Raw genomic sequence first — 23,879 nt, forward strand, 5'->3', positions numbered from 1 at the left:
ACGCCTTTAATCCCAGCACTCGGGAGGCAGAGCCAGGTGGATCTCTGTGAGTTTGAGGCCAGCCTGGGCTACCAAGTGAGTTCCAGGAAAAGGCACAAAGCTACACAGAGAAACCCTGTCTCGAAAAACCAAAAAAAAAAAGAAAAAGAAAAAGAAAAAGGATCTCATGTATCCCAGGATAGCCTCAAACTCACCACACCTCAGCCTTTTTTTTTTTTTTTTTTCTCTCCCTATTGTGACAGAGTTCCTAGATGGCCTGGAACTCACTATGTAGACCAGGCTGGCCTGGAACTGTAGCAGTCCTCCTGCCTCTGCCTCCCAGGTCCTGAGATTACAGGTGTGAGTCACACCTGGTTTTTTTTGTTTGTTTGTTTGTTTTTGTTTGTTTGTTTTTTGTTTTTTGTTTTTTTTTCCTGTGAGAGTATCTCAGACTATCAAGGCAATCACAGCATCCAGAGTGTTGGGACTACAGGTGTGGCCTTTCGCAAGGGATGCTTTGCTGCTCCCTACTCAGCCACGTTGTCCTCCATCTGTGTCCCTGTGTCTTCTGATTCACACTTGAGGGCCCCATTTAGAAAGTGCTGGATCAGTGCTGGGCAGATGAAGGTTAGGAAGGAAATGCCTCTCCTTCACACCGCATGTGCCAGTCTTCAGAGAAGTCCCTTCCAGGACCCAACATGCATCTTCACATCTTCCTGTGGCCCTAGATGAGGGGGAGGCTGGGTAGCGTTGAATATGTGGTGACTTGTGGCACCTGTGTGTGCATGTGTCTGCCCCTGGAAACACACGTGACACCCAACAAAGAGACACCACAGCATCCAGGATGGAAACAACTAGTGTATTGATTTGGAGGGAGAGCAGAAGTGCAGATGGGAAATGGGGTGAAGGGCTCCTTAGTGTTTACCATCCCCATCAATCACCACACCCTCTACTCCCCTGCGGCAGGGCCCCAGCAGGCTCTCCGCCTTTCCAGCAGCCTACTTTCTCACTCTTCCCTACACCCCACTTGGTTTTGCCTCCCAGCGACGGGACAAGGCCCACCAGGCCGTAAAGCTGGGAAAAGGTGGGCTCAAACTGACCTTCCCTCCTCCTTCTACCTCATTTCCATCTCTTGTCTGAATAAAATATAGAAAAAGCAAGCATGGCGGAGGTGCCTGGGAGAATCCACTGACCCCAGGCTGCGGGGGGACGGGGCAGGAAGAGGGTGAGGCAGGCAGAGGAGCCTCAGCCAAGTGTAGTGGACCCAGGAGGGGCTTGACCTCTCTCGGCCATCCCCTCTGCACCCCACTTCTCTGCAGCTGGCATGGCAGTGGGCCAGCTGTCTGGAGGAAGCTGGTGAAGAGAACTCCACACCTGCCTCTCAGGCACCATGTCACGGGGTCCTGGGATGAGCGCAAGGCCAAGGCAGCAGGACAAAATCTAGACTATAAAAGCAGTCCTTCCCCTGGGCTCCGGGGAGAAGCAGCCCTTTGGTTTTAAGGCAGATACGGGAAAGAAGGGGAAGGACTTAGGATTGAGATAGAGACTTTTTTTTTTTTGGTTGTGTTTTTCCTTCAGTATAAAACCACTGTAGAAAATAACTTCTCTTAGAAAAAAAATAGAAGAAAAAAAAAAAACCCAAAGGCAGGGAATAAACTTTTCTTTGGCTTCAGGCCTGCTCCCATAAGGTGCAGAGCAGGAGGTGGGCATGAGGTGAGGAGGGAGCAGGTGGCCTCTGACCCCACCCCTGCCTGGCAGGTCCCAGATTACATGATGCTGCAGTTCTGGGAGCTCTAAGAGAGAAGAGAAGGCAGGTGTGAGCACAGTGGCTGGCCCTTCCTCTCCCTCCCTGACCCCAAAGGGGGGTGTGTCTCCCCAACCCTCACACTCTGGCCCTGGCCCTGCCCTCCAGTCTGGGGTTCAGACAGAAGGGGCAGGGCGCAAGGGGGGCTGCAAGGAGGAGGGTCCCACCCCCTGCCCTGCCCTGCCCTGCTGTTCAGTGAGCAGTGTCCTGCTGGAGGGGTAGAGGCAGAGATGACTCACCTGAGTCCGGGGACTGGAGTTGCCCAGGAGGTAGGAGCGGGTGACTAGGCTGTCCCCGAAGCTGCCACCCCCACTGCCCCCCACACTGCGGTAGCTTCGAGTGACTGTGACACTGGAGGCAGAAGAGCCAGAGGAGATGGATCCGCCCACCTGGGCTCCTGAGCCACTGGCAGCCTTGTCGGCGGGCTGCCCACAAGTCCCACACAGCACGGTGCGAGAGCGTAGGTTGTACTCCGCGGGGTCCCCCGAGCTGCTGCAGTGGGAGCCCTGGGAAGGGAGACACGGCTCAGGAGGGACAGCGCGCCTGGGACTGACTGCTCGGGACCAGCACCCAAGCTTGGGCTCTGGAGCTTCCTGGCCATTGGGCAGGAAGGTGGCATCTGTACCCAGACAGCCAGAGTGAATAGGGACTGGGGAGGCCTGTGGCTGGGAGGAAGGACCTGACAGGGGGAAATGGCCAGGAAGGCTTTGAGATGGAGGGGCGTGGCTCTCACTCTCTCCTGAATCCTAGAAACTCGCAGGGGAATTGGGAGGGAGACCAAAGATGGAGATTTTTCATTGTGGGGAGACAGGAACGAGAGAAAGCAGTGTTGCAGGAAGTCGGGGAAACGAGAGAAGCATGCAACTGAGAGGAAGAGACAAGAGAGGGGTGCATGCAATGGGATGGGGAAGAGAGACAGGGCTGGGGGGCATCTCTGTCCTCCCATCCCCTTCCCCGGAGACAAATCCAGATCCTGCCCACTGCCACCGTGGAATAGTCCATGGAATCAGAAAGTTCCCACTCCCTTCCTTACCAGACACCTGGGGTCCCTGGGCAAGGCAGAGGGAGGAGAGAGAAGAAAGGCCAGGGCAGCAAGTGGCATTCAAAACATTCTTTAATGAAAAGACTTTGGCATGGAGGTGGGAGAGCTGCCCTAGGCTGGTAGGGCTACCCATGTGGGCTGGGTCTCAGCGGCGGCTGCCACTCACGTGGTGGTGATGGAGCAGATCATCTCCATCCTCATCGTCATCGTCCTCAACCACGGTCACGGAGCGCACCAGCTTGCGCATGGCCACTTCCTATGGGGACATAGGCGCAGGTCCGAGAGTCAGGGGGGGAGGGCCGTGCAGCCTGTCTACCCATAGTACCTTCCCAGAACCTTCCCACCTAGAACCGTCCCAGGCTCTGCTCTTTAACTGCCCGGACCTCTGATGCCGGAGCTCAGGAATGTGCTTATAGACACAGGCAGGAAGGACACCATTGGGAGCTCAGTGTTCTTTAGCTTAGAGTCCGTGGCGAGCAACGTCTACTGGCTGACTTCGACCCATCATCCTACTGGGGAGACTTCTAGCTTGCTTACTGGTTGAGCACTTGGGCTCAGGAAAGTGATCCCAAACGGGCAGGTTGCATTGGGTTGGGGGTGGCGGGCTCCCATTATGGCCACCAGGGGGCGCCGACTCCAGCAAGCGGCCAGCTTGTAACATACTCACTTCTCCAGTGGAGTTGATGAGGGCGGTACGAAGACTATTCCCACAGCCCCAGGTATTCTGCGCCTTCCACACCAAGTCAGTAGGGGGGCTATGGGTGGCCCCAGCGCCTGCAGCCCAGATCTGGGGAAAGACAGTTTACGAAGGGTGCTTATTCTTATTGTTCCTGTCCAGAGGCCAACCTCTCCACTCCTGGGTCCCGAACACCCTCCACTCACCGTCACCACCTGCCCGGCCTTTAGAGTGAACTTTGGTGGGAAGCGATATGTCATCAAGGGGTCATCACCATTCTGACGCTTGATCTGCCAGTTGCCCATGGACTGGTCCTGCCGGAGGGGGAGGGAGGAAGATGGGCAGGCTCAGCCTGGCGCTTGGCTTATTTCACGCAAGAGCCCAGGTAGGTAGGCTGGGTGCCATCGTGTACACCTGTAGTCCCAGCTACTCTGGAGGCTGAGGCCCCACCTCAAAAAAAAAAAAGAAAAAGAAAGAAAGAAAACAGAAAAAAGGCAGGCCTGCCCCACCATCTCCGGCACTCAAACCCACCCTACCCCTCGAGGGTCGTATGTGGCTGTGTGAACGTGTATGCTGTGACACACACACACACTGGCATCTTTCATCTCCCCAACAATTTAGAGATGTAGGGACTGCCACACACTCCAGATTCCCAGACAGAGAGTCGATGCTCCCTCCGTGAGAACCAGGGTCTCCCAGCCATTGGATGCGAGACCCTCCTCCAGGGGCCCACCTCGTTGGACTTGTTGCGCAGGCGCACAAACTTCCCCTCCTCGTCTACTTCCTCCACGGCCACGCGCCCGCTAGTGCGAGCGTGCTGTGAGAAGCTGCTCCTGCTCTCAGCGGACTCCAGCTTGCGCTTTTTGGTGACGCTGCCCCCGCCCTGCGACTGGGAGGAGTGAGAGGAGGTGCGGGCGCGACTGCGCTGCGAGGTAGGGCTGGGGGACAGGCGCAGCCTAAGAAGGTGGAGACGGGGTGGGGGTTAGTCACGGTGGCTGCAGGCCGGAGGCTCCCGCCAGCGTCTCTTCACCCTCCTGGTTCACCTCTCCTCCTCGCCCTCCAGCAGCTTTCTGTAGGCGTGGATCTCCATGTCCAGGGCCAGCTTGATGTCCAGCAATTCCTGGTACTCATCCAGCTGCTGCTGCATCCTCGCCCGCATCTCGGCCATCTCTCGCTCCTTTTCAGCCAGCAGCCGCCGGCTAGTATCCCGCTCCCGGGCCAGCGAGTCCTCCAGGTCACGCAGCTTTGCCTCCTTGGCTGCCAACTGGGGTGGGTGGGAAAGGCAAGGGCCAAAAATAATGAAGAGGTGCTTAATTAGAAACACCATGGCCTGGGCTGGAGAGATGGCTCAGCGGTTAAGAGCACTGACTGACATGGCCGTATCCAGTGACCAGGAAGCTCTTCCTAACATCTAACTGAAATCTCTTGTCGCAAATAGCACAGCCATCTAAAATAATATTTCACAGTGTGTTAGGACAGATCTGTGAACAGGGAGGACAATAATGTTTACCATTTTCCATTCTTTTTTTTAAATTTTATTTTAAGGATTTCTTTTTTATTTGGTTTGGGTGTTATTGTTTTGCTCTTTTTTTTTTTTTTTTTTTTTTTTTTTTCCTAACCAGGCTGGCCTCGAACTCACAGAGATCCACCTTTTTTTTTTTTTTTTTTTTTTTTTGGTTTTTCGAGACAGGGTTTCTCTGTGTAGCTTTGCGCCTTTCCTGGAACTCACTTGGTAGCCCAGGCTGGCCTCGAACTCACAGAGATCCGCCTGGCTCTGCCTCCTGAGTGCTGGGATTAAAGGCGTGCGCCACCACCGCCCGGCGAGATCCACCTCTTTATGCCTCTCATGTGCTGGGATTAAAATTGTGTTTCACCACCACCTGGCTTTTTTTGACAGGGTTTCTCTGTATAGCCCTGGCTGTCCTGGAACTCGCTCTGTAGACCAGGCTGGTCTTGAACTCACAGAGATCCACCTGCCTCTGCCTCCTGAGTGCTGGGATTAAAGACGTGCACTCATACTACCTGGCCTTCTTTTCTTTTTTTGAGACAGGGTCTCATGTAGTCTAGGCTGGTCTCAAACTTGCTGTATAGTTGAGGATGACCCTGAATCTCTGATACTTCAGCCTGGGATGAAAGGCATGGACCACTATGCCAGGTTCTGTCATGCTGGGGACAGAGCCAGGGCTTCATGCATGATAAGCAAACACTCTACCAACTAAGCTATAAGCCCAGCCAAAGGTAATCTCCATTTTCAAATAGGAAATGAGGCTGGAAATGTAACTCAGGAATAAAGTACCTGTTTACCATGCACCAGGCCTGGGGTTCAGTCCCCAGCATGCACAAAATAAACAGGAAGAAACCTCTCGTACACAAATGGTAAACCAGAGGCTCTGAGGATCAAGGCAGGCTAAGGGGGATACTGGAAACCCAGGCAGGTGTCAGACTCCAAACACAGTGTGTAGTCCTGGGTCCCTCTTCCCCTCTACTCCCCCTCTTCCCGTGGGCTTCTGCTCAGCCCAGTGCCCTGGTGGAAAGGGTAAACGGGGCATCACCTGCTTCTGGAGCTGGCTGAGCTGGGCCGAGAGGCTGTCGATGCGGATTCGAGACTGCTGGAGCTCCTCGTGGGCGGCCCCCACCAGGTTGCTGTTCCTCTCTGCAGACTGCCTGGCATTGTCCAGCTGCAGGGAGCAGACGGTATTAGAACAGGGACCTGGAGGGACAGAGCTAGGGACCTGAGGATGATGTTGCTGCGGCAGCCTCAGGTCCTGGCTCAAGCTCCCTGCTACCATCCACCCAAGGCACACCCAGCATGGACAGAATGGGCTGCCGGGGCAGCACCGGGCGGGATGGGGTGAGGCCAGCACCTTGGCAGAGTAAGTCTTCTCTAGCTCCTTCTTATACTGTTCCACCTGGTCCTCATGCTGGGCCCGCAGCTCCTGCAAGGCGTCCGCCAGCCGGCTCTCAAACTCACGCTGCTTCCCATTATCGATCTCCACAAGCCGGGTCTCATGCCTGCGCTTGGTCTCACGCAGCTCCTGAAAGGGTTCAAGACACGGGAATGCACATCAGAATGGTTCCTTAGAAGCTGAGACCCAGAAGCCCTAGCTCCCCGTCTTCCCTTAACCCTACAGGCCATGGGCAGCCTTCCATTAGCCTGGGAGCTGGGCGCATACCACGAGTACAGGCCTTCAGGCAGGTGTGCTTGTGCCCCTAGCCCAGTGTCCAGCTGTTGCTCCTCAGCTCTCAGGCCCATACAGTGTGGTGCTCACCTCACTGTAGATGTTCTTCTGGAAGTCCAGTTCCTCCTTCAGGGTCTGCAGCCTGTTCTCAGCATCCACCCGCCGAAGCATCTCATCCTGAAGTTGCTTCTTAGCCTCACCTAGGGCTGCCTCGAGCTGAGAGGAAGAAAGTCCAGGTCATGGAGAGGGTGCTCAGGACATGCCAAAGAAGCCGAGTGATAGCTGTCCCCAGGGAGAACAGGCCTAGAGGCAGTAAAGGCCTTCAATGCCCGTTAGGGGGGGAAAATGTCCACATTCTCACAGTAACTACTCATGGTAGCCATGGCACTAAGAAGTCACGGGTGAGGGCCAGTGAGAAGGTCCAGCAGGTAGGGGTGCTTGCCATCCTCAGGGCAGAACCTAAGTTCTATCCCGAGAGCCCACATGACAAGTGGAGAGAACAGATCCCTACAAGTTGTTCCCGCAGGAAGCACAAGCCAAGCCACCCAAAGTGCCGGCCCCTCAGCGGGCCTGGAAGAGCTGGGCAGGGAGGGGCCCAGCTTGGGCTCTGGAGTCAGCCAGCTGGTTTCTCCTGTGTTTCATGGTGCGATGGGGGTGAGAAAAGGACCCAAAAGGAAAACATCTCGGGTGCCAGTTTGTCATGGGCTCCAGGTCTGGCCCACTCTAAACAGGCAAGACCATGAAACTGCGTCACTGGCTTCTGCGGCCCTGCTCCTCTCGTAAGATGAGAAATCAGAGGATCAGAGAGGAGTGCTTTGAAAGGAATGGACACTGCACACACAAAGCAGTACTGACCCACACCTAGGTATAATCAGCCATCAGGACTCTATGGTGGCCTCGGTGGACAGCTTTCCTCTGAAGAGGTTAGGCTGTCTAGAGGAGACGGGAGGGGAGGGACCCAGAGCTATGCATAGCAAGCACACTGTGCAGTTAAACGGAACTGGTTTGTGGATTGCTCCTTGGTGGCCAAAGAAGGATGAGCAATGGTCTAGACCAGCTAAAGTGATGCTAGACAGGTGAATGGCCTTGGGACGGAGTGACAGGTCAGACCAGACACCGCCTAAGGGCAGGCTAAGGAAGAAGAGTCAGTATGCATTCATCTGGGTGGGTCACTGGGGTCACGGGAAGGCCTACCTTGGCTACCTGCCCCCGCAGATCATGGAGTTCGCCCTCTAGTGTGCGCTTCTCACTGAGAGCAGTGCTCAGGGCGGCTTCCTTGGAGTTGAGAAGAGCCTCCAGGTCCTTGAGCCGGGCCTGGGCAGCCAGCAGGTCACCCTCCTTCTTGGTATTGCTAGGAAAGAGAAGAGTCGGTTTCAGGATCCTGTTTGGCTAGGACAGGGCCTCTCTGTGGTCCTCCCAACGGTCAGAAGAGGGCATCCTTACATTAGGTTTGTTTGCATCCACGAGCTTCTGGGGCTGGGTGCTTACCTCCCTAAGATTTCCCAAAAGCCCCTTCTTGCTTCTCTTCCCTTCCCATGACTCAGGGCCCAGGAACGTGCCTGGGGCCAAGGGCAAAGCTAGATCTCATGATATAAATGCCTGGCGCTCTCCCCGCTCCCAGTCCCTCTAAAATAGACAGGGCACCTTTGTCTCCCACCCCTTCCCACACAGGGCCTTAACCTTTTCCTCCCCTGGACTCCACCCGGCTCCCCATTCGGCTCCCCATTCAGCTCCCTTCCCTCCCTCGGAGCAAACAGACTGGGCGTGTCTTGGCCACACACACAACCCAAAGTCCCAGCACCTCTCAGTTTGAGTTTCAAACTGGTCTAAAGTTTGAGTTTCAAACTGGTCTAAAGAAGTTTGAGTTTCAAACTGGTCTAAACCCTTTTGCCCATGTGGGACTTTGGGAAAAGAAAGTCTGGCTAGGGAAGCCAGGAACAAGGACAAGGAGGCAGAGTATTAGACCTTTCCCTTCTTGGGACTTAATCTTAAGACCCCTGATCCTGGCAGGGCAGAGGGCCAGCCTGCTCCATCAGAGCCCAGACAGAAGGCTAAGCCCTTCTCACTCCAGATGTGGAGCCTTTGGTCCCAGGTCCATGGGGTTCCAGTCTGGAGCCACATCCTATCCCTAGCTTTAGCAAGACTCTAGCACCCGAGGCTGCCTCTGCCTCCCCCACATTCCTGATTCTTTCTTCTAGTGAGCCAGAGAAGCAGAGAGGCCCTAATTTCCTGAAAAATCTCTGGAAAGCCTGAGAACTTTCCAGACATAATCCCTTCCCAAGTACCAAAGAGGGCGGGGAGCCGTAAACCCAGAGAAGACCCAAGGGTCTGTTGCTAGCAGCCATCTGAAGCATTATCAGTTCTCAGCAGGAGCCTGCCACAGCAGCAGGAACACCAGGGGCTGAGGAGATGGTTCTGGGCCCGACAAGCATGAGGAACTGTTTGGATGTCAGCCACTTAAAGCCTGTATGGAACCCCAGCATTTCCGTGGGGAGATGGGAGGCTGGGAGAACACGGCTGGAAGCTTGCAGCTCAATCACCCTGATTATGCAGTAGCCAACAAGAAACCATGTTTCAAACCAGGTGAATGGGGAAGGACCTCCTCTGACCTCCACCTCTACCTCTGCTAGGTCAGCACTCATTCACATCACGTCATCTATCCCCCAAGATTGAAAAGGAAAAAGATGGGCAAATGTGGCCGGGGACCCACTCCAGGAAGCACAGCCTTGCCAACATTTCTCTCCTGCCACAAAATTGCTAAGCAATAACAGTTCTAGCAATTCACCCCGGAGCAGGAGAGAAAAGGCTAGACCTGGGGACGCTGCAGAGGAGGAGCCACTCAGGACATTTCAGAGAGTCACGCCCTCCACCTAGGCTCTACTGGTCTGGGAGGGGAAAGAGGGGCTGGGAAGAGTATGAAGTCCCCCAGGCTGCTCCCCAGGCGGTGTACTGCTCCATCCACAATGCAAAACTAATTATTTAATGCAATCGTGTCTTTCTCCTGCAGAGGCCCTTCCAGAACCAGAGACTGTTTCTCCTCCTCCATCTTAGCACGAAAAGCTAAAAATAAAGTCAAAACCCAGCTCAGGTTTTGGCTGCCATCCGGCCCAGCCCTGGCGAGAAGCACAGCCCCAACTTTCCATGACTTCAGAACTTTTCCGAAGCTGAGGCAGCTGCAGGGGAGGAAAGAAAATGAAGAAAAAACACAGGCGAAACAAGCTGCAGACAGAGAGTCCGAGCTCCCTGGGCCAGCTCCAAGGCTGGCAGGGGGCTTCCCAGAGGGGACCCGCCACCCTGAAGGCCACCTGATGGGCTGCTGCTGGTGATGTAGGGGGACTCAGAGTTTAGAGAACCAGCTCAGAGTCACTCAGCCTCTTTCTTTCAGAGACGAGGAGACTGAGGCGCAGGGTAGATGGCAGCCAGGTGCAGGGGCAACGTTCTCATCCATGCTTGCTGATCTCAGACTTTTTCTCCCTCTACTTCACGGCCTTCCTAAGGCACAGGTGTAGAGAGCATGAAGAAATAAGCCAGGAGAGGGAAGAAAGCAGATCCCACTCAACAAATCCATCCCTGATGGGCCTGAGGATGCTTTCTGAACATGCCTCAAGGCCACTTCCTAGTCCAGCCTCCTTGGACACTAGAGGGGGACTTCCCAGGGTTCCCCTTGTCCTTGGCTGTACTGGGAGGTGGTGAAATGGCCCTGTCCTCCAGAAGTGTACGGTCTGATAGGCACAGGGTTGGGATTTTAGGATAATATAGGCACAGGGTTGGGTTTTTAGGATAATATAGCCATGTGTCATATAACAATGGGTTGCGTTGTGAGGAGTTATTAGTTTCGTCATTATGCAAATATCACAGTGTGCTCACACAAGATGATAGTTTTGGGGACCCTCATCATATGTGACCTGCCACCGACAGAAACATTGTTGGGTAGCACACGACTGCAACAGCAAATACATCTAATGAACTTATATGTGCCGGGCACTGCTCTAACCACGACAGTATTAACTCGGCTAATCTTCATGGCCGCCCTCGGAGATGGGCGCCATTACCAATGTGATTTCAGAAAAGGAAGGCAGCAAGAGCTCCAGCCAGGGCCCTGCAGAAAGCGGGGTCTGAGTTCCTCTCTGTACCCATCCAGCACATGCCTTCCATGAAACCAGGGACTATTTCCCTTTGCTTCCAGCGCTTACCCAGCCCTGAAGAGACTCCAAAGGACTAAGACACACCCTGTAGCTGAGGGAACCTCAAGCAGATGGAATCGGGGAAGAGCTTTTGTGGTTTTCTTTGTCAGGCTTGGGGAGCCCCATCTGGGGGAAGAAGCAAGCCACTATCACCCATGAGCTCATGACTCAGACCCTTGGAGCTCAGTAGACAGAGAACCACAGCACACCCTAAGAAATGTGGGGGGAAGGGACCAGAACCCACATTACACCCTTCTCTAATCCCTTTTTCTTTTGTATTTTTTTGAGACAGGGTTTCTCTGTGTAGCTCTGGCTGTCCTGGAGCTCACTCTATAGACCAGGCTGGCCTCGCACTCAGAGATCTGTCTGCCTCCAAAGGCTGGGATTCGTGTGCCATCATGGCCCAGCTAATATCTCCCTTTCTCTTTTTTTAATTAAAACAATTTTTTTTTCTTTTAAAGCCATGTTTTAAGCCTGGCATGGTGGTATACAACTTTAGTTCACAGCACTTGGGAATCAGAGGCCAGGATCTCAGTGAGTTCAAGGCCACAAGGCCATCTTGGTACACCCAGAGAGTTCCAGGCCAGCCAGGACTACATAGTGAGGTATTATTCCCCGAGTTGGGGGGGGGGGGGAAGAACTGGGTGGTGGAGCACACCTTTAATACAAGCACTCACTTGGAGGCAGGTGGATCTCTGAGTTCCAGGACAGCCAGGGCTACACAGAAAAACCCTGTCTCAAAAACAAAAACAAAAAAAAGAAAAGAAAAAGAAAGCATATTTTATAGATAGCAATACAATTTACATGTTTAAATAACACTGTAACAGAATTATGTGATGTTATTTAAAATAGATTAACAAAAGAGAGGAAAAAAAATTGAGTTCCATGCCTGTCCTCTACCAAACACTAGTTCCTTCCTAGGAGAGGAGGGGCCTCAGCCTGGGCAGGCCAGACACCGGGACAGGACTAGGCCTCTGCAGCTCTCTCCATAGAGGTCCAGCGCCAGCCCACTGGGCGTGGTAGTGGGAAAGCTGGGTTTGTGCTGGGTTGGTACGGAGGCCTGGGTGGGGCCGGCCAGGGGAGCTGGAAAGGGATAGGAACCTGGGCTCCTGGGGTGACTCACGTCCAGACCCACAATACCAGGGCTCTCAGGGGCAGTGAGCCCTGCCTGCCAGTGTCCCGTTCCAGGCCTGGTGTCACGAGAGCGCTCTGCGTGAGCAAAGGAGTGGTTGCATCCCCGCTGCCTCCAGGGGCCAGGGGCCAGAAGGGCTGGGTATCCGGTTTAACTCATCCCAGTGGGCAATCCTGGCTCAGAGAGGGGCGTGGGGGAGGGGGGCAGAGCAGTCCAGAACAAGGTAAGTGAGAAGCCGACGGGGTGGGGTGGGGTGGGGTGGGGGGCGCAGCTGGGGTCCCCGGGCTGCTTTAGGGAAGACAGACGGCAGTAGCAGAGGGACGGGATGGGCACAGGGCCAGGCGCTGACCCGCCCACTGAGTCATCCTCCTCGGCCACCTCAGACGCCAGATATGGAAGCCGCGCGGCCTGTTTGGCCCGGTTGCCCGGAGCAACAGCCTAGGCCCGGAGGGAGTGGCCTGCATTTCCTCCCCTGTCCTGGGGGAGGGACCAGCCGCTCAGACGCTACACTCGGCTAAAAATAAGGAGCGGGAGGGGGTGACAGACCGGCCCGCGCCCCGCCGCCCGCAGCCAGCCTCACCGGCCCTCGGCGTTCCCCATAGCTGGACCAGAGAAGCGAGGGAGGCCTCGCCCCCTGCGAGTTCCGGAAAGATCCGCTGACCCCTGTGGCTAGGCAGGGTCCTGAGGCGCTGCTCCCAGATCCCCTGGGCTGCAACCCCCTACCTGGCTGACTTCCGGCCCGACCCTGCCCCGGCCCCTGCGCGACCTAGACCCTTGCTGGTTTATTTACTATTCATTCATGACAGGGTCTCAGGTTCCTAAACTGCCTCAAATTTGCTAAGGAGTCAAGGATGACCTTAAATTCCTGATCCTCCTGCCTCCACGGAGCTTCCAAGTGCTGGGAATGACATGTGGTTTATGGGGTGCTGTGGATCAAATCCAAACCCTTAAATTCTCACAAGCTACATTCCCAGGCTCTGTTGTTTTTTTTTTTCCATTAACAACGCAGTGTTCTTTATCTTAATTATGTAGACATGAATGATGCATGCACTGCATATTAAATAGAGAAAGGGTTCTGTATCTAACCCTGCACAGCTACCCCACCCATTTTCTACACCTCCACTGAGCTCCATGTCAGCTCGGGTTTTACCTGTGGGATCTTTGGCTTTTTCTCTATGTCCCTTGATACCTTAGAGCTCAGGTGCTCTGGGCTTCTAGACTGACCTTCCGACTTAGAAAGCCAAGAGAGGCCAGGGCCGGACTCTAAAAATCTACCCAGCAGGGCACTCACAACAGACAGAGGCTAGCAAAGAAAACCACATGGAGCTGGGGGGGTAATTTCCTGGGTTCAAGTCCCAACACTAAAAGAGAAGGGAAGAGAAGGTTTGGGAGGATGAGGCAGGAGGATTACTGGAAAGGGAGGAGAAAGAAAAGATGTTAGGGCACAAGTGGGCTGTAGAGTGGCAGAGACAGAGATACAGGCCGTCCAGAAGGTGCAATATCTGTGTCCCAGGAGACCCCAGTCAAAAGGACAAAGGCCTAATGAAATCTACCACCCTTGACCACCTTCAAACATCACCTTCAAACACCTTTAATCCCAGCACTAGGGAGGCAGAGACAGGCGGATCTCTGTGAGTTTGAGGCCAGCCTGGTCTAGAGAGTGAGTTCCAGACAGCCAGGGCTACAAAGAGAAACCCTGTCTCAAGAAATAAAATTTAAAAAAAAAAAAAAAAAAAGCCGGGCGGTGGTGGCGCACGCATTTAATCCCAGCACTCGGGAGGCTGAGCCAGGTGGATCTCTGTGAGTTCGAGGCCAGCCTGGACTATCAAGTGAGTTCCAGGAAAGGCGCAAAACTACACAGAGAAACCCTGTCTTGAAAAACCAAAAAAAAAAAAAAAAAAAATTAAAAAAAAATAAAAAGAAGAAGAAAGAAAGAAAAGAAAAGGAAGAAATACAAAGAAAAGCACATGGTAAGCACCACAGCGTGTATCCCACACCTCCCCACATAGGCACATGTGCCCGCAGCTGGCAAAGCTCAGCTTCCTCATGCCTCTCGTGGACTGCTAAACAGGCCTGGGATCTGAGGCCTCTCAGATCCACTTCCAGAGCAGCCAGAATCTCGGTGGCTCTCCCCAAAGACAAAGCAAGTCTTAATTCCAGGAGGAGGGAGTCTGGTAGGGCTCTGGTGCCCAGAGCAGGATAGGAGCCTGTTGACATGTTCAGACACCACTCCAGCAGAGGCAGTGGGCCTGGCGAGGGGCCAGGCCTGAGTCACAGCTGCTGGGTGTATCAACGTGGCACTGTGCAAAAGAGAAGCCCGGAGCCAGAGGCCAGCGCTGCACAGGGGTCCTAGACACCGGGCAACCAGCTTCTTCACAAACCACGTCCTTCCCTTCAGGGCCCTGCTCAGCTTCACTGTCCATCCTTCTAGCCTATCATTCCAGAAGTCAAGCTTGTATTGTCACAAAATGTCAGGGTGGGGACAGGCAAAAGAGAGAGAGCAAAAAGGTAAGGGGGGAGTGGCCTAAGAAGACAGGATGCCCTGAGGGGAGGAAGGGTGGGGACCTGAGGGATTCCTCATAAAATGTCACTCAGCAAGGACTTCTCGGGACTTAATAGCCCTCCACGGGTAGCACACATTTATTAACCCTGACTGTCTCAGGAAGAGAGCCTGAGACACACCCCAAGTCAGGAGAGGAAGTAGAGGAAAGCTTTGGACATCGTCGGGTCTCACTGCATCTCAGCTACACCTGGAAAGATGCACCATGTTCTCCCGGCTGGCAGAGGTGGCAGCCATACAGCTTCTTGGGGAGAAAAGGGAGTCTTCCCATTTCCACAAACCTCCTCACCGTCATTCACTGTATCCCAAAGGCCTACCCAGCTTCTAACTCTGAGCTGACCTTAAAGAGATTCTGTGTGTCCCCACCAAACTCAGACACTGATCTTCTGGCTGTGGCTCGATGTAATGCTCAGGGAAAGTCCACCTCAGCACCTTCTCCACTGGCTGGAGAAGCTCTGGGACTCCCTTCCACCCAACCCTGTACTCCACCATGACTCAGCTCCCCAACCTGGGCCCCGGATGGACCCTAGCCAGAATTATTCCTGGTTTCAGCAGGCAGGATTCTGGCTTCCTCTCCTGTAACTAGACAGTAAGATATTGAGACCCCCCCTGCTCCCAAATATTGTCCCTTTCTTAAGGGACTTGTAAGGGCCAAGACCTACTCACAGCCCCACTTCCGGCTGGAGACACCAGCGAGTGGCAGGCGAGCAGGTAAGGTCACTGTGCGCCACCCACAGGCTCCTAGCATGTGAGATCTGACCCTGGCAGCTGAAGAGGTCAGTCCTGTCTTTCCCAGGAGCCTCCCCTCCCTTCCAGTCCCCAAGAACTGGTCAGTCAATTTCGGGGACAGACTCTGTCCTGCTACATGATAGGGCCCTTTCTATTGTCTGAAGGCAGACACACTGACATGAACTTTATTTTCCCAACAGCAGTGGAAACAAAGCCTGTGCCAAGACAGTAATGTCACAATAATTAACCATTTCTAACAAGCTCTCTTTGAGAGACAGGAAGAAGACAGAGTGGTTTTCATCCCACCGCGGTGGGAAATAGTTCTATAAAAAAAGCTGTACTGGCTGTTAACTCCGCTCCAATTGATTGTGCTTGGCTTTATGACTTCTCGTGTGGTCTTTAGAGGACTTTCCCTCACTTTATGGGTCGTTGAACTACTTTGAAACTCAAGGTACGTCTGGAGCGCTGTGCTAACTCCCTTTCCTTGTTAGGGAAACACGGGAGGGGAGTTGATTAATTCAAGGTTACACAGCAGTTTAGAGACACAGGTAAACCTAGAATTATGGACACTGAGGGCCACAGCTGTCTTAACTGTGACCTCACCCTATCTGTCACCTTGGTGGAACACACAGCAGATCCTGCACTTCTCCAGTGTCTCCGTGGATGCTAGTGCTTGGCCGTGACCCCTTCAGTGCATTCCCGGCCGGGGCCAAGGAGGGGAGCATGGGAGAGACTCTGCCCAGTGTCTGGGTCTCCAGACGGCCGGCCGCATGTCTAGCTGCCACAGCTGTCAGAGCTGGACAGGGCTGGGAGGAGGAGGGTATGGGGAGAGAAGAGGGCGCAGCTGTAGGTGAAGGCATCTACCCCCAGTTGTCCTCCCAGCTGTCCCTGGCTTCAGCCTTGACAATGAGACATTGAGCTGCATGCAGGAGGACCACTGACCTCGTGAGGCCAGGGGAAGGCAATGGGGACCCCAGTGAGGAATGGCTTTTCTGTTTCCCTGGGCTCCATAAGTACTTCTCAGCCCCCAGGTTTGTTTAGCTGCACCTCTTCTGTCCTTATAATCAGAGTGTGGACGGGGACACCTAGGGCCCAGGTACCCTCAAGGACACCTGCCTCTATCAGTGTAACAGTTCCTCCAAAGTTCCTTCCAACCTGGGCAGCCAAGTCCTACCCCAAGCCTCAAGACTGAAGGCATAATCTCCAGGCTCCCAGGGTTGAACTGTTGATGATGCTGAGCTTAGCATGGTTCTGGGTCTTTCTAGGTACAGATCGAGGCAAACATGGCATTGGCCTCAGAGCAGGATCTCTAGGCAGCAGAAATGAGCCTCAGTTAGATTTCCAACCTGTCTTTCAGGCTAGAGGTTTAATAGAGTAGCCACTGGGAAGTCAGATGCTCACATCCTGACCTTTCACCCCTCAGAGTATGGGACAAACCTCCGCCTTTGTTCTTGTGACCACAGCCTCCACAGAGTGCATCTCCCTGCTTCTCTGTGCTGGGGTCACAGAAGCCTGCCAGTCCAGGGGGCATCTAACGTGAAGGCCTTACAGGGGGAAGAGGTGCTTCTGTGTGGTGGGTCTAGAATTGTCCCCATTTCTGACCCAGGCTCACTCCAACAGTTTCTCATAGAAGGCACACTCAGATCACACTCTGGGTCTCTACATAGCCCGGACTAGCCTTGAATTCACCATATTCCTCCTGCCTCCGCCTCTCAAGCCCTGGGAATTACAAGCTTGTGCTACCACACCTGACTAGTGCTAGAGACTGAACACAGGGCCCCAAGCATGTTAGACAAGTGCTCTACCACTGAGCCTTAGCTACAACAATATACTTGTGTGTGTGTGTGTGTGTGTGTGTGTGTGTGTGTGTGTGTGTGTTGATAGGGATGGGACACAGGGCTGGGTGTGCTGGGTGGGCACCATGCCATACAGCCACACCCTAGTCTTTTTGCCATTCTAATTTCATATGCAGTGCCTGTTCCAGATTCTACCAGTCTTTTTTTTAACAAAAAATTTCAAAATTGTGTGTGTGCGTGTGTGTGTGTGGGGGGGGGGTGGTGATTAGGATATATTGTGTGGTTGCCACAGTCTGTGGCAACCAGAAGAAGGTATCGGATCCCTGTAGCTGGAGTCATAGGCAGTTGTAAGTGGCTTGGGAACTGAACTCAATGGTTCAGAGTACTTGTTCTTGCAGAGGTTCAGTTCCCGGCACCCACAACCACCTGTCACTCCTGTTTCAGAGAACCTGAGCCTCCTCTGACCTCCACAGGCATCATCCATGCAAGTGGTGCACATGCATAAACGCAGGCAAAATACTCGTGCACATAAAAACTGTAAAGACCTGAAGGAGAATAAACGAATAGCTTATTGAGGGCTTGCGAGATGGCTCAGGGAGTAAGGGCCCTTTTCACCAAGCCTGACAGCCTCGTTCCCTGGGGCCTGATAGTGGAGGGACCCTGCACATTGTCCTCTGACCTCTATGTGTGTCACTCCTCACAAAGAAGAAAGAAAAGAGCGCTGTGCACTATGCAAGAGGCCGTGCGTTGGGAGGAAGGACAGAAACTACGGAGAACTACAGCCCGCATCCTCTCTTTCGTCTGGCTTTGCTCTTACGCCTTGCTTGGGCCCTGACTAACCTTGTAAGCTAGGCTAGCCTAACCTGAACTTAGGGTGATCCTCCCGCCTCCGCCTCCTGAGTGCTAGGATTACTATCAGGTTCCAAGGAAAGGACTATCAAGGAGGTTTAATGGGTAGGAGTGCTTGATGTCAAGCCTGGTGCCGTGAGTCCGATCCCCAAGCCCCACATTAAGAGCCAAATCCCCCAAGCTGCGCTCTGCCGTGCACACGGTGGTACACGTGCATGTACACACTCTCACATGCACTTAAATAAACCTAAGGAGGGAGGCAGGAAGGGGACCCCAGGCGGTTGTGGGGAGAAGGCAGAAGATGTAGACATTCGGCCCCTCTCCTTCCCTTTCAGGCTATCTGTGGTCTACACTGGTCTCCTGCGGTGTCTCACGAAGCCACTAGGGTGGGAGGGGCCGCATCTGACTCACGCCTGCAGCTGTCCTGCCCGGAGTGAGGCTTATCCAGCTCTCAGCCTGGAACTGGCGAGCCTTCCCCAAGCTTCCAGCTGTCCTCTCCTCCCAGCTTCGGTGTCTGAACCTCTTGAGAAGAGGGAGAAAGAGGGCCTTGTTTGTTTTCTTTCTTTCTTTTTCTTCCCTTGGAACTTAAAACCCAGCTGGAAAAGAAGGGGCCTATGGGTGTGGTTGAGGGACCCCAGTTGGGTTGTGCCAAAGACTGTCACAGGGTCTCACAAGCAGCTGTCTCTGACTCCGAGCCTGACTCTGAACTCTGAGCTCTAAATCTAATTAAACATTAAACCAGTCACCTTTCCCGGCCCTGGTGGGAAGGCTTGGACAATTCCTTTCTTCCTCCCCAAACTTCATTCAGGCCCTTTCTCTACCTCAGCCTGAGTTCAAGAGCCACAAGAAGGAGTAGCAGCCACAGGCCTTCCTACCACAGACATAGAAGGTCGGACACCCCATCTCAGGTCCCTTCTCCACTCCGTCCCACCCGCCTGGACCCAGGTGTGCACACCCACCCATCCGCCTTCCCGGAAGCCCCGCCTCCTCCTCAGTTAGGATCCTGTACAGAACAGAGGCAGGTGGCTAAATATAACCACTGCACACATCACCCGGCCCCTACCCTACGTGCACACACCGCCTGGTGTCCCAGGCCTGGACAGCTGCACTGGGAGGCAGAGGAGGCACAACTACATGAATGAGATGCTAGAGACTCCACTAGCCCTGTTTCCGGTCAGTGCTAACCCCAGATCTGCCTCACAAGTTCTTCCCAGGGATCGGGCTGATTTAACTAGTTTAGATCACTAACTAGTTAATTCACTGGTTAACTCCTCAAACTTGCCTCTTACATTTCTCAATAAGTTGTTCATATCTCTGACGGGGGGGAAAAAAAAGACAGGTAATTCCTTTTAGCAGAAAGAAAGGCTGGACCCATCTGCTCACACAACTTCCGTTTATACCTGAGGAAGTGATGAATTTGCCATACTTACACCTAGGGCTGGGATCCAGTAATGACTAACCACAGACACATGCTGAGCTTGGGGAGAAGATAATGCAAAAGGAAAAAAGAGGAGAGTTCAAAGCTACCGGCCCCTTAGGTGTCTGCAATCACTTGTAGTGCTCTGTGGCTTGAAGAAAGGACCGAGGAGCACAGAACCAAGTGGGAGTCTGGGAGGAAGAACACAGCCCAAACTTCCCAGGCTCTGGAAGGGCTTTTTAGAAAGAAGGTGGAGCCAAGTAGGGTGGGGTAGGGTGGGGCAGGGATGGGTGAGGCGGGAGTAGTCTGAAGCTCCCTAACGGCTGGATTTCAAAAATGTCATTGTGTTCCAGCAGTTTAATAAGGCCAGATCAAGACATCAGCAGTTGAGAGGATGGGCCAGAGTGAAGTCTGGCTTGGCTAGGGAAATGAAAGTAGCTCCCTGGTGGAGGAGGAGGAAAGGACAGAGCTTCCAGACCTTGAAGTCACTAAGCAGAGAGGGCCTGGAGTGGGGTGCCGGAGACCCAGGCATAACAGTATTTCCTGAGCCAGTGCCCTCTGTGCCCAGCCTCCCTCCCCACCCTCCCTTGCATTCCTGGGCCAGGCAGGCCAAGGGCTGTGGGATCTGCGGGGGAGCAGATCTCCTGGTGAGCTTCTGGTGGGCCTGAGAGTCAAGGGAAAGTCCCAGACATTCCTAACTCCTAGAAAGAACCAGGAGAAGGCCACCGCTACCACAGCCATGGGGGAAGGGAGGGTATGCTGCCTTGGTGACCCCTCTATAGTCCGGCTGGACAAATGTCAGTGTGGGAGGTATGTTTTACCGGACACCATGTGTTCAGAACCACGTTGGGCAAAATTGGCAAAGTGCCAAACCTGCCAAGAAAGTTCTAATAAAACCCTTTCACCCATTCCGATGTGTCCCGGGTGTCCCGGAGTTCCAAGACCCGGTAGAGCCAGTTCTGCTTTGCTCAAGCCCATCCCCCCCAGGCTCCAAATGGCTGTAAAATCCCACCTTGACAGAATGAGGCCCTGTCACCAACCCTACTCGGTCCCAATACCCCCACCACTCTCTATACCCCTCACCCTCTCACAGGGACCCCTCCCTTCTGTGTCCTGTCTTGACTATTCCCCTTGGCACTGCCAGTCACCCGCGGGAGGCAGTTCCGGGGAGGGAGGGGACTAGATGGCCAGTTACCGGCGATTCTGCCTCTCTGGTGCCGGCCTGGCCTCACTCACCGCGCCTTCAGTTCCTTGAACTCCTCACGCACTTTGCTCAGCTCCAGCTGCAGGCGGGCGCGCTCCTTGGCCACCGAGTCGAGGGTCTTGCGGGCATCCCCCAGCTCGGCCTCGTAGGCCGCCTTGATGCCGGACACCTCTCGGCTGACCACCTCCTCGGACTCGGTGATGCGAAGGCGCAGCCCCGCGTTCTCCGTCTCCAAGGAGCGCACGCGATCGATGTACACCGCCAGACGGTCGTTCAGCTCCTGCAGGTCCTCCTTCTCCTGCAGTCGGGTGATCCGGGTGGGCGACAGCGGAGTAGAGCTGGCCTGCGCCCCACTGCGGGTGGCGCGCCGCTGCGACGGGGTCTCCATGGCCGGCAGGGTGGCAGTGCTGCCCACTGGGCAGGGGTCCCGAGAAGGGCGCGGGACTTGGACAGAAGGACAGAAGGCGGCTGCTCGGGGGCACAGCGAGCGAGCCGGCGACTGGCTCTAAGCTCGCTCCTGGCAGGCGTGGAGATCTGGGCTGGGCGCTGGCGCACCTCGGGATCTGGGTTGGCTGGTGTCGAAGCTGAGGCTGCGTTCCCGCGAACACTGAGTCACTGACAGCCGGGCAAAGGCTCTAATAGGCCGTCCTCTCCAGGGGGTGGATCCACTGTTCTTAAAGGAGCCAGCCCAGACCCAAAGGGGCGGGGGCAGGTATGGTGAGGAGGGGCCAGGACTGCCCAGCCTCACCCTCTCCAGAACACCCCTTTCGGGCCTAGGGCTTCACAGTATGGGTTCCTGCCTGCTCAACTCTTTCAGCTCCAAGCTTGCCTTTGGCCTTCTGGGGTAAAGAGCAGAGCCAAGGAATGAGAGTGGGTGGGCAAAGGGTAGTGGTGAGGGACGGGGGAAGTAGGTACCAAGTGAGGGAGAGAGCCAGGCATTGCCACGGAGCCAGGAAATTGGGGGGGGGGGGGGGGTTAGGGCTAAGGCCCATCGGTGATTCACTCCTCTTCCACCCCGCCCCCCCCCCAGTAGCAATAGTGAGTCACCTCTCCCCCGCGCACAGGGGCGGGCCATTCAGGGCTTCTTTTCAGTATACCAGGAGTGGGATGGCAAAGGACCGTCCGGATTCTTAGGTGGCTGAGGAATTACTTTATGCCCTCAAGTGTGGGGCAAAGATCAAGGACCTTTTTACCTATGTACTTCCCCCATATTTCTGACTTTAAAACCAAGCCTTGGGTTTTAGCGCTAAGCAATGGGCCTCAGTCCTCCAGAGAAGGCCAAGAACAGAAGTCAGGAGCTGGCCCCTCCCATCTCCTGCCCCTTCCCTTTGAACCCAGACAGTTGGAAAAAGAGGCTGCTGAAATCCCTCCACTTCAGCCCCTTTCAGCAGCTTGCCCCACCCAACCAATTCCAAGACTGTACTTATATTTTTTTCCAGGACTGTACTTATTTTAATGGATAATTTAAAACAGATACCAGGGCTGTACGTGCATTCATCACATGGCCAGGACACCAGGTTCCAGATTTTTGTGGCTGCAAGAAGGGCCTGCAAAGAGGAACGGGGTGGGGAGTCGGGTCGTTACCGCAGGGTCTCCATCCTGATTCCATTCCGAGAGAGCAGTGGGAACCAGAACAGCAAAGCTACCCCTCCTCAGCCACAGCACATGTGCCTCTCCAGACTAGACCATCTCCCAAAATAGTTACCCTGGTCCCCAGGTTCCTTGTCCCAGCTTCTTCAGCCTCCATCAAAGACTCCTCTGATCAGCTGCCTAGTCCTCTCCTGTAACCCTGGTTATACTAGCCATGCCTGTCACCCTCGTCTGCAATGGTGCCTTCCCGTTTCCTCTACGAAAAGGCACTAAGGGCATTGATTAAGCTGCTGGTTCCTGGAGTTCCAGGATATCAGGGCTGGGCAGGTTCTGGGCAATGAGCTTGAGTTTGAACTCTGGGAGAGTTCTTTTCTTTCTATTTAGTTATTTGGGTTTTGGGTTGTCGAGACAGGGTTTCTCTGTGTAGCCCTGGCTGTCCTGGAACTCGCTCTGTAGACCAGGCTGGCCTCAAACTCAAGAGATTCGCCTGCCTCTGCCTCCCGAGTGATTAAGGGCATGCACCACCACTGCCAGGCTCAGGGAGAGTTCTTATTCCTGTGAGGGTGACTGGGCAGTGTGATGAGGACCCAGGATGCATCTAGGGGTCCGAGAACATAGTTTCCTTTCCCTGCAAGTCCTCTCCCTCAGGGTGTGGCACTGCCACTCAACTTCCCAGACAAAACAACAGCAAAAAAGCTTCTTCTGCTTCTCCCACTCCTATTTCCTAAACTAGAAGCAGAGGCGAGTGGGTGAGCCAGCGAAACGTGAGGGCTGGGGCTTGGGCTGTTCCCACTGTCTCAGCCCTCCCTATCCCCTCCCTCCCCCTCCCTGGCCTGGCTTCCCTAACAAAACCACCCTTAACCCTTCTTCTCCTACCAGTCCCCGTTCTGCAGAGAAGACAGAGAAGAGGGTGTTCACCCCAAACTGTACTCGGAGCTCTTATGGAAGGATCTGTGTCACCACTACAATCAAGGTGGCCTCAATCCTAAACCTGAACTTCAGAGACATCTTTGTCCTGAGTGTCCCATCCTAATTCTGTGTCCCAAAGCCCTGAGTCTGCTCTTCCTCTGTGAAGAAAGCACAGCTCATCAGTGCCAGAAGCCGCAGCAGAATGGGAGGCCACGTGCAATGGAAGGTGACCAGCTCTCAATCCTCTGATGTGTCACATAAGCTCTGCACCTGCCTTCCCTGGTCCTCAACTGTCACATGGGCAAAGTAGCCACCAAAGACCTGGGGACTGGGCTTCCAGGGTGTGGAGTTCTCCAAACAATGCTACAGGGCAGCAGCATTACCCTGCTTGGTGTCAAGGGAGCCTCCCACCGACAGAGAAGGGTGGAGAGGATCAAAACCAGGAAGAACCAGAGGATTAAAGGGAGGCAGAGGCAGGGGGATCTCTGTGAGTCTGGTCTACAGAGCTAGTTCCAGGACAGTTAGTGCTGTTACACAGAGAAACCCTGTCTAGAAAAAGAAAATCAAAAAAGAAAGAAAGAAACACACACACACACACAAGAAGAACTTACGGTTACAGAGCCTGGAACTCAAAACTGGATAATGAATTCCACATGGAACCCAGAAGTCTGGGAGCTGAAGCATTATTGGAATCTAACAATGGATTCTACAGGGTTGTGTGGCACTTGCCATCAGGACCAACGGTCTTTTTTTTTGTTGTTTTGTTTTTCGAGACAGGGTTTCTCTGTGTAGTTTTGGTGCCTGTCCTGGAACTCACTCTGTAGACCAG

General features: G+C 54.1%; 1 protein-coding gene across 2 annotated transcripts; it reads right to left on the reverse strand.

The window, feature by feature from the left end:
• Positions 1–819: 819 nt before the first annotated feature.
• Positions 820–21,171, reverse strand: Lmna (lamin A/C). Of its 2 annotated transcripts, none has more exons than XM_059265614.1 (12): positions 20,584–21,171; positions 7,875–8,031; positions 6,771–6,896; positions 6,366–6,536; positions 6,054–6,179; positions 4,545–4,765; positions 4,235–4,457; positions 3,708–3,815; positions 3,493–3,612; positions 2,992–3,081; positions 2,023–2,289; positions 820–1,772 (listed from the first exon to the last, which is right to left on the reverse strand). In XM_059265614.1, exons 1-12 carry the CDS (start codon positions 20,937–20,939, stop codon positions 1,746–1,748), a joined length of 1,992 nt encoding a protein of 663 aa, XP_059121597.1. In that variant the 5' UTR covers positions 20,940–21,171; the 3' UTR covers positions 820–1,745. The 2 variants fall into 2 exon arrangements, with proteins under 2 accessions (XP_059121597.1, XP_059121598.1); XM_059265615.1 differs by lacking the exon at positions 20,584–21,171 and adding an exon at positions 12,577–12,710.
• Between the last annotated feature and the right edge of the window lie 2,708 nt (positions 21,172–23,879).

Source organism: Peromyscus eremicus, chromosome 6 (genome assembly GCF_949786415.1).
Source record: "Peromyscus eremicus chromosome 6, PerEre_H2_v1, whole genome shotgun sequence".
NCBI lineage: Eukaryota > Metazoa > Chordata > Mammalia > Rodentia > Cricetidae > Peromyscus > Peromyscus eremicus.

Bases quoted from the DNA above. Each gene is read 5' to 3' on its own strand.
- Lmna (XM_059265614.1), bottom strand. From the start codon at position 20,939: ATGGAGACCCCGTCGCAGCGGCGCGCCACCCGCAGTGGGGCGCAGGCC. The intron at 3,082-3,492 runs GTGAGTATGTTA...ATGTCCCCATAG, and splicing joins TCATCAACTCCACTGGAGAA to GAAGTGGCCATGCGCAAGCT. The intron at 2,290-2,991 runs GTGAGTGGCAGC...CTCCCTTCCCAG, and splicing joins ATCTGCTCCATCACCACCAC to GGCTCCCACTGCAGCAGCTC.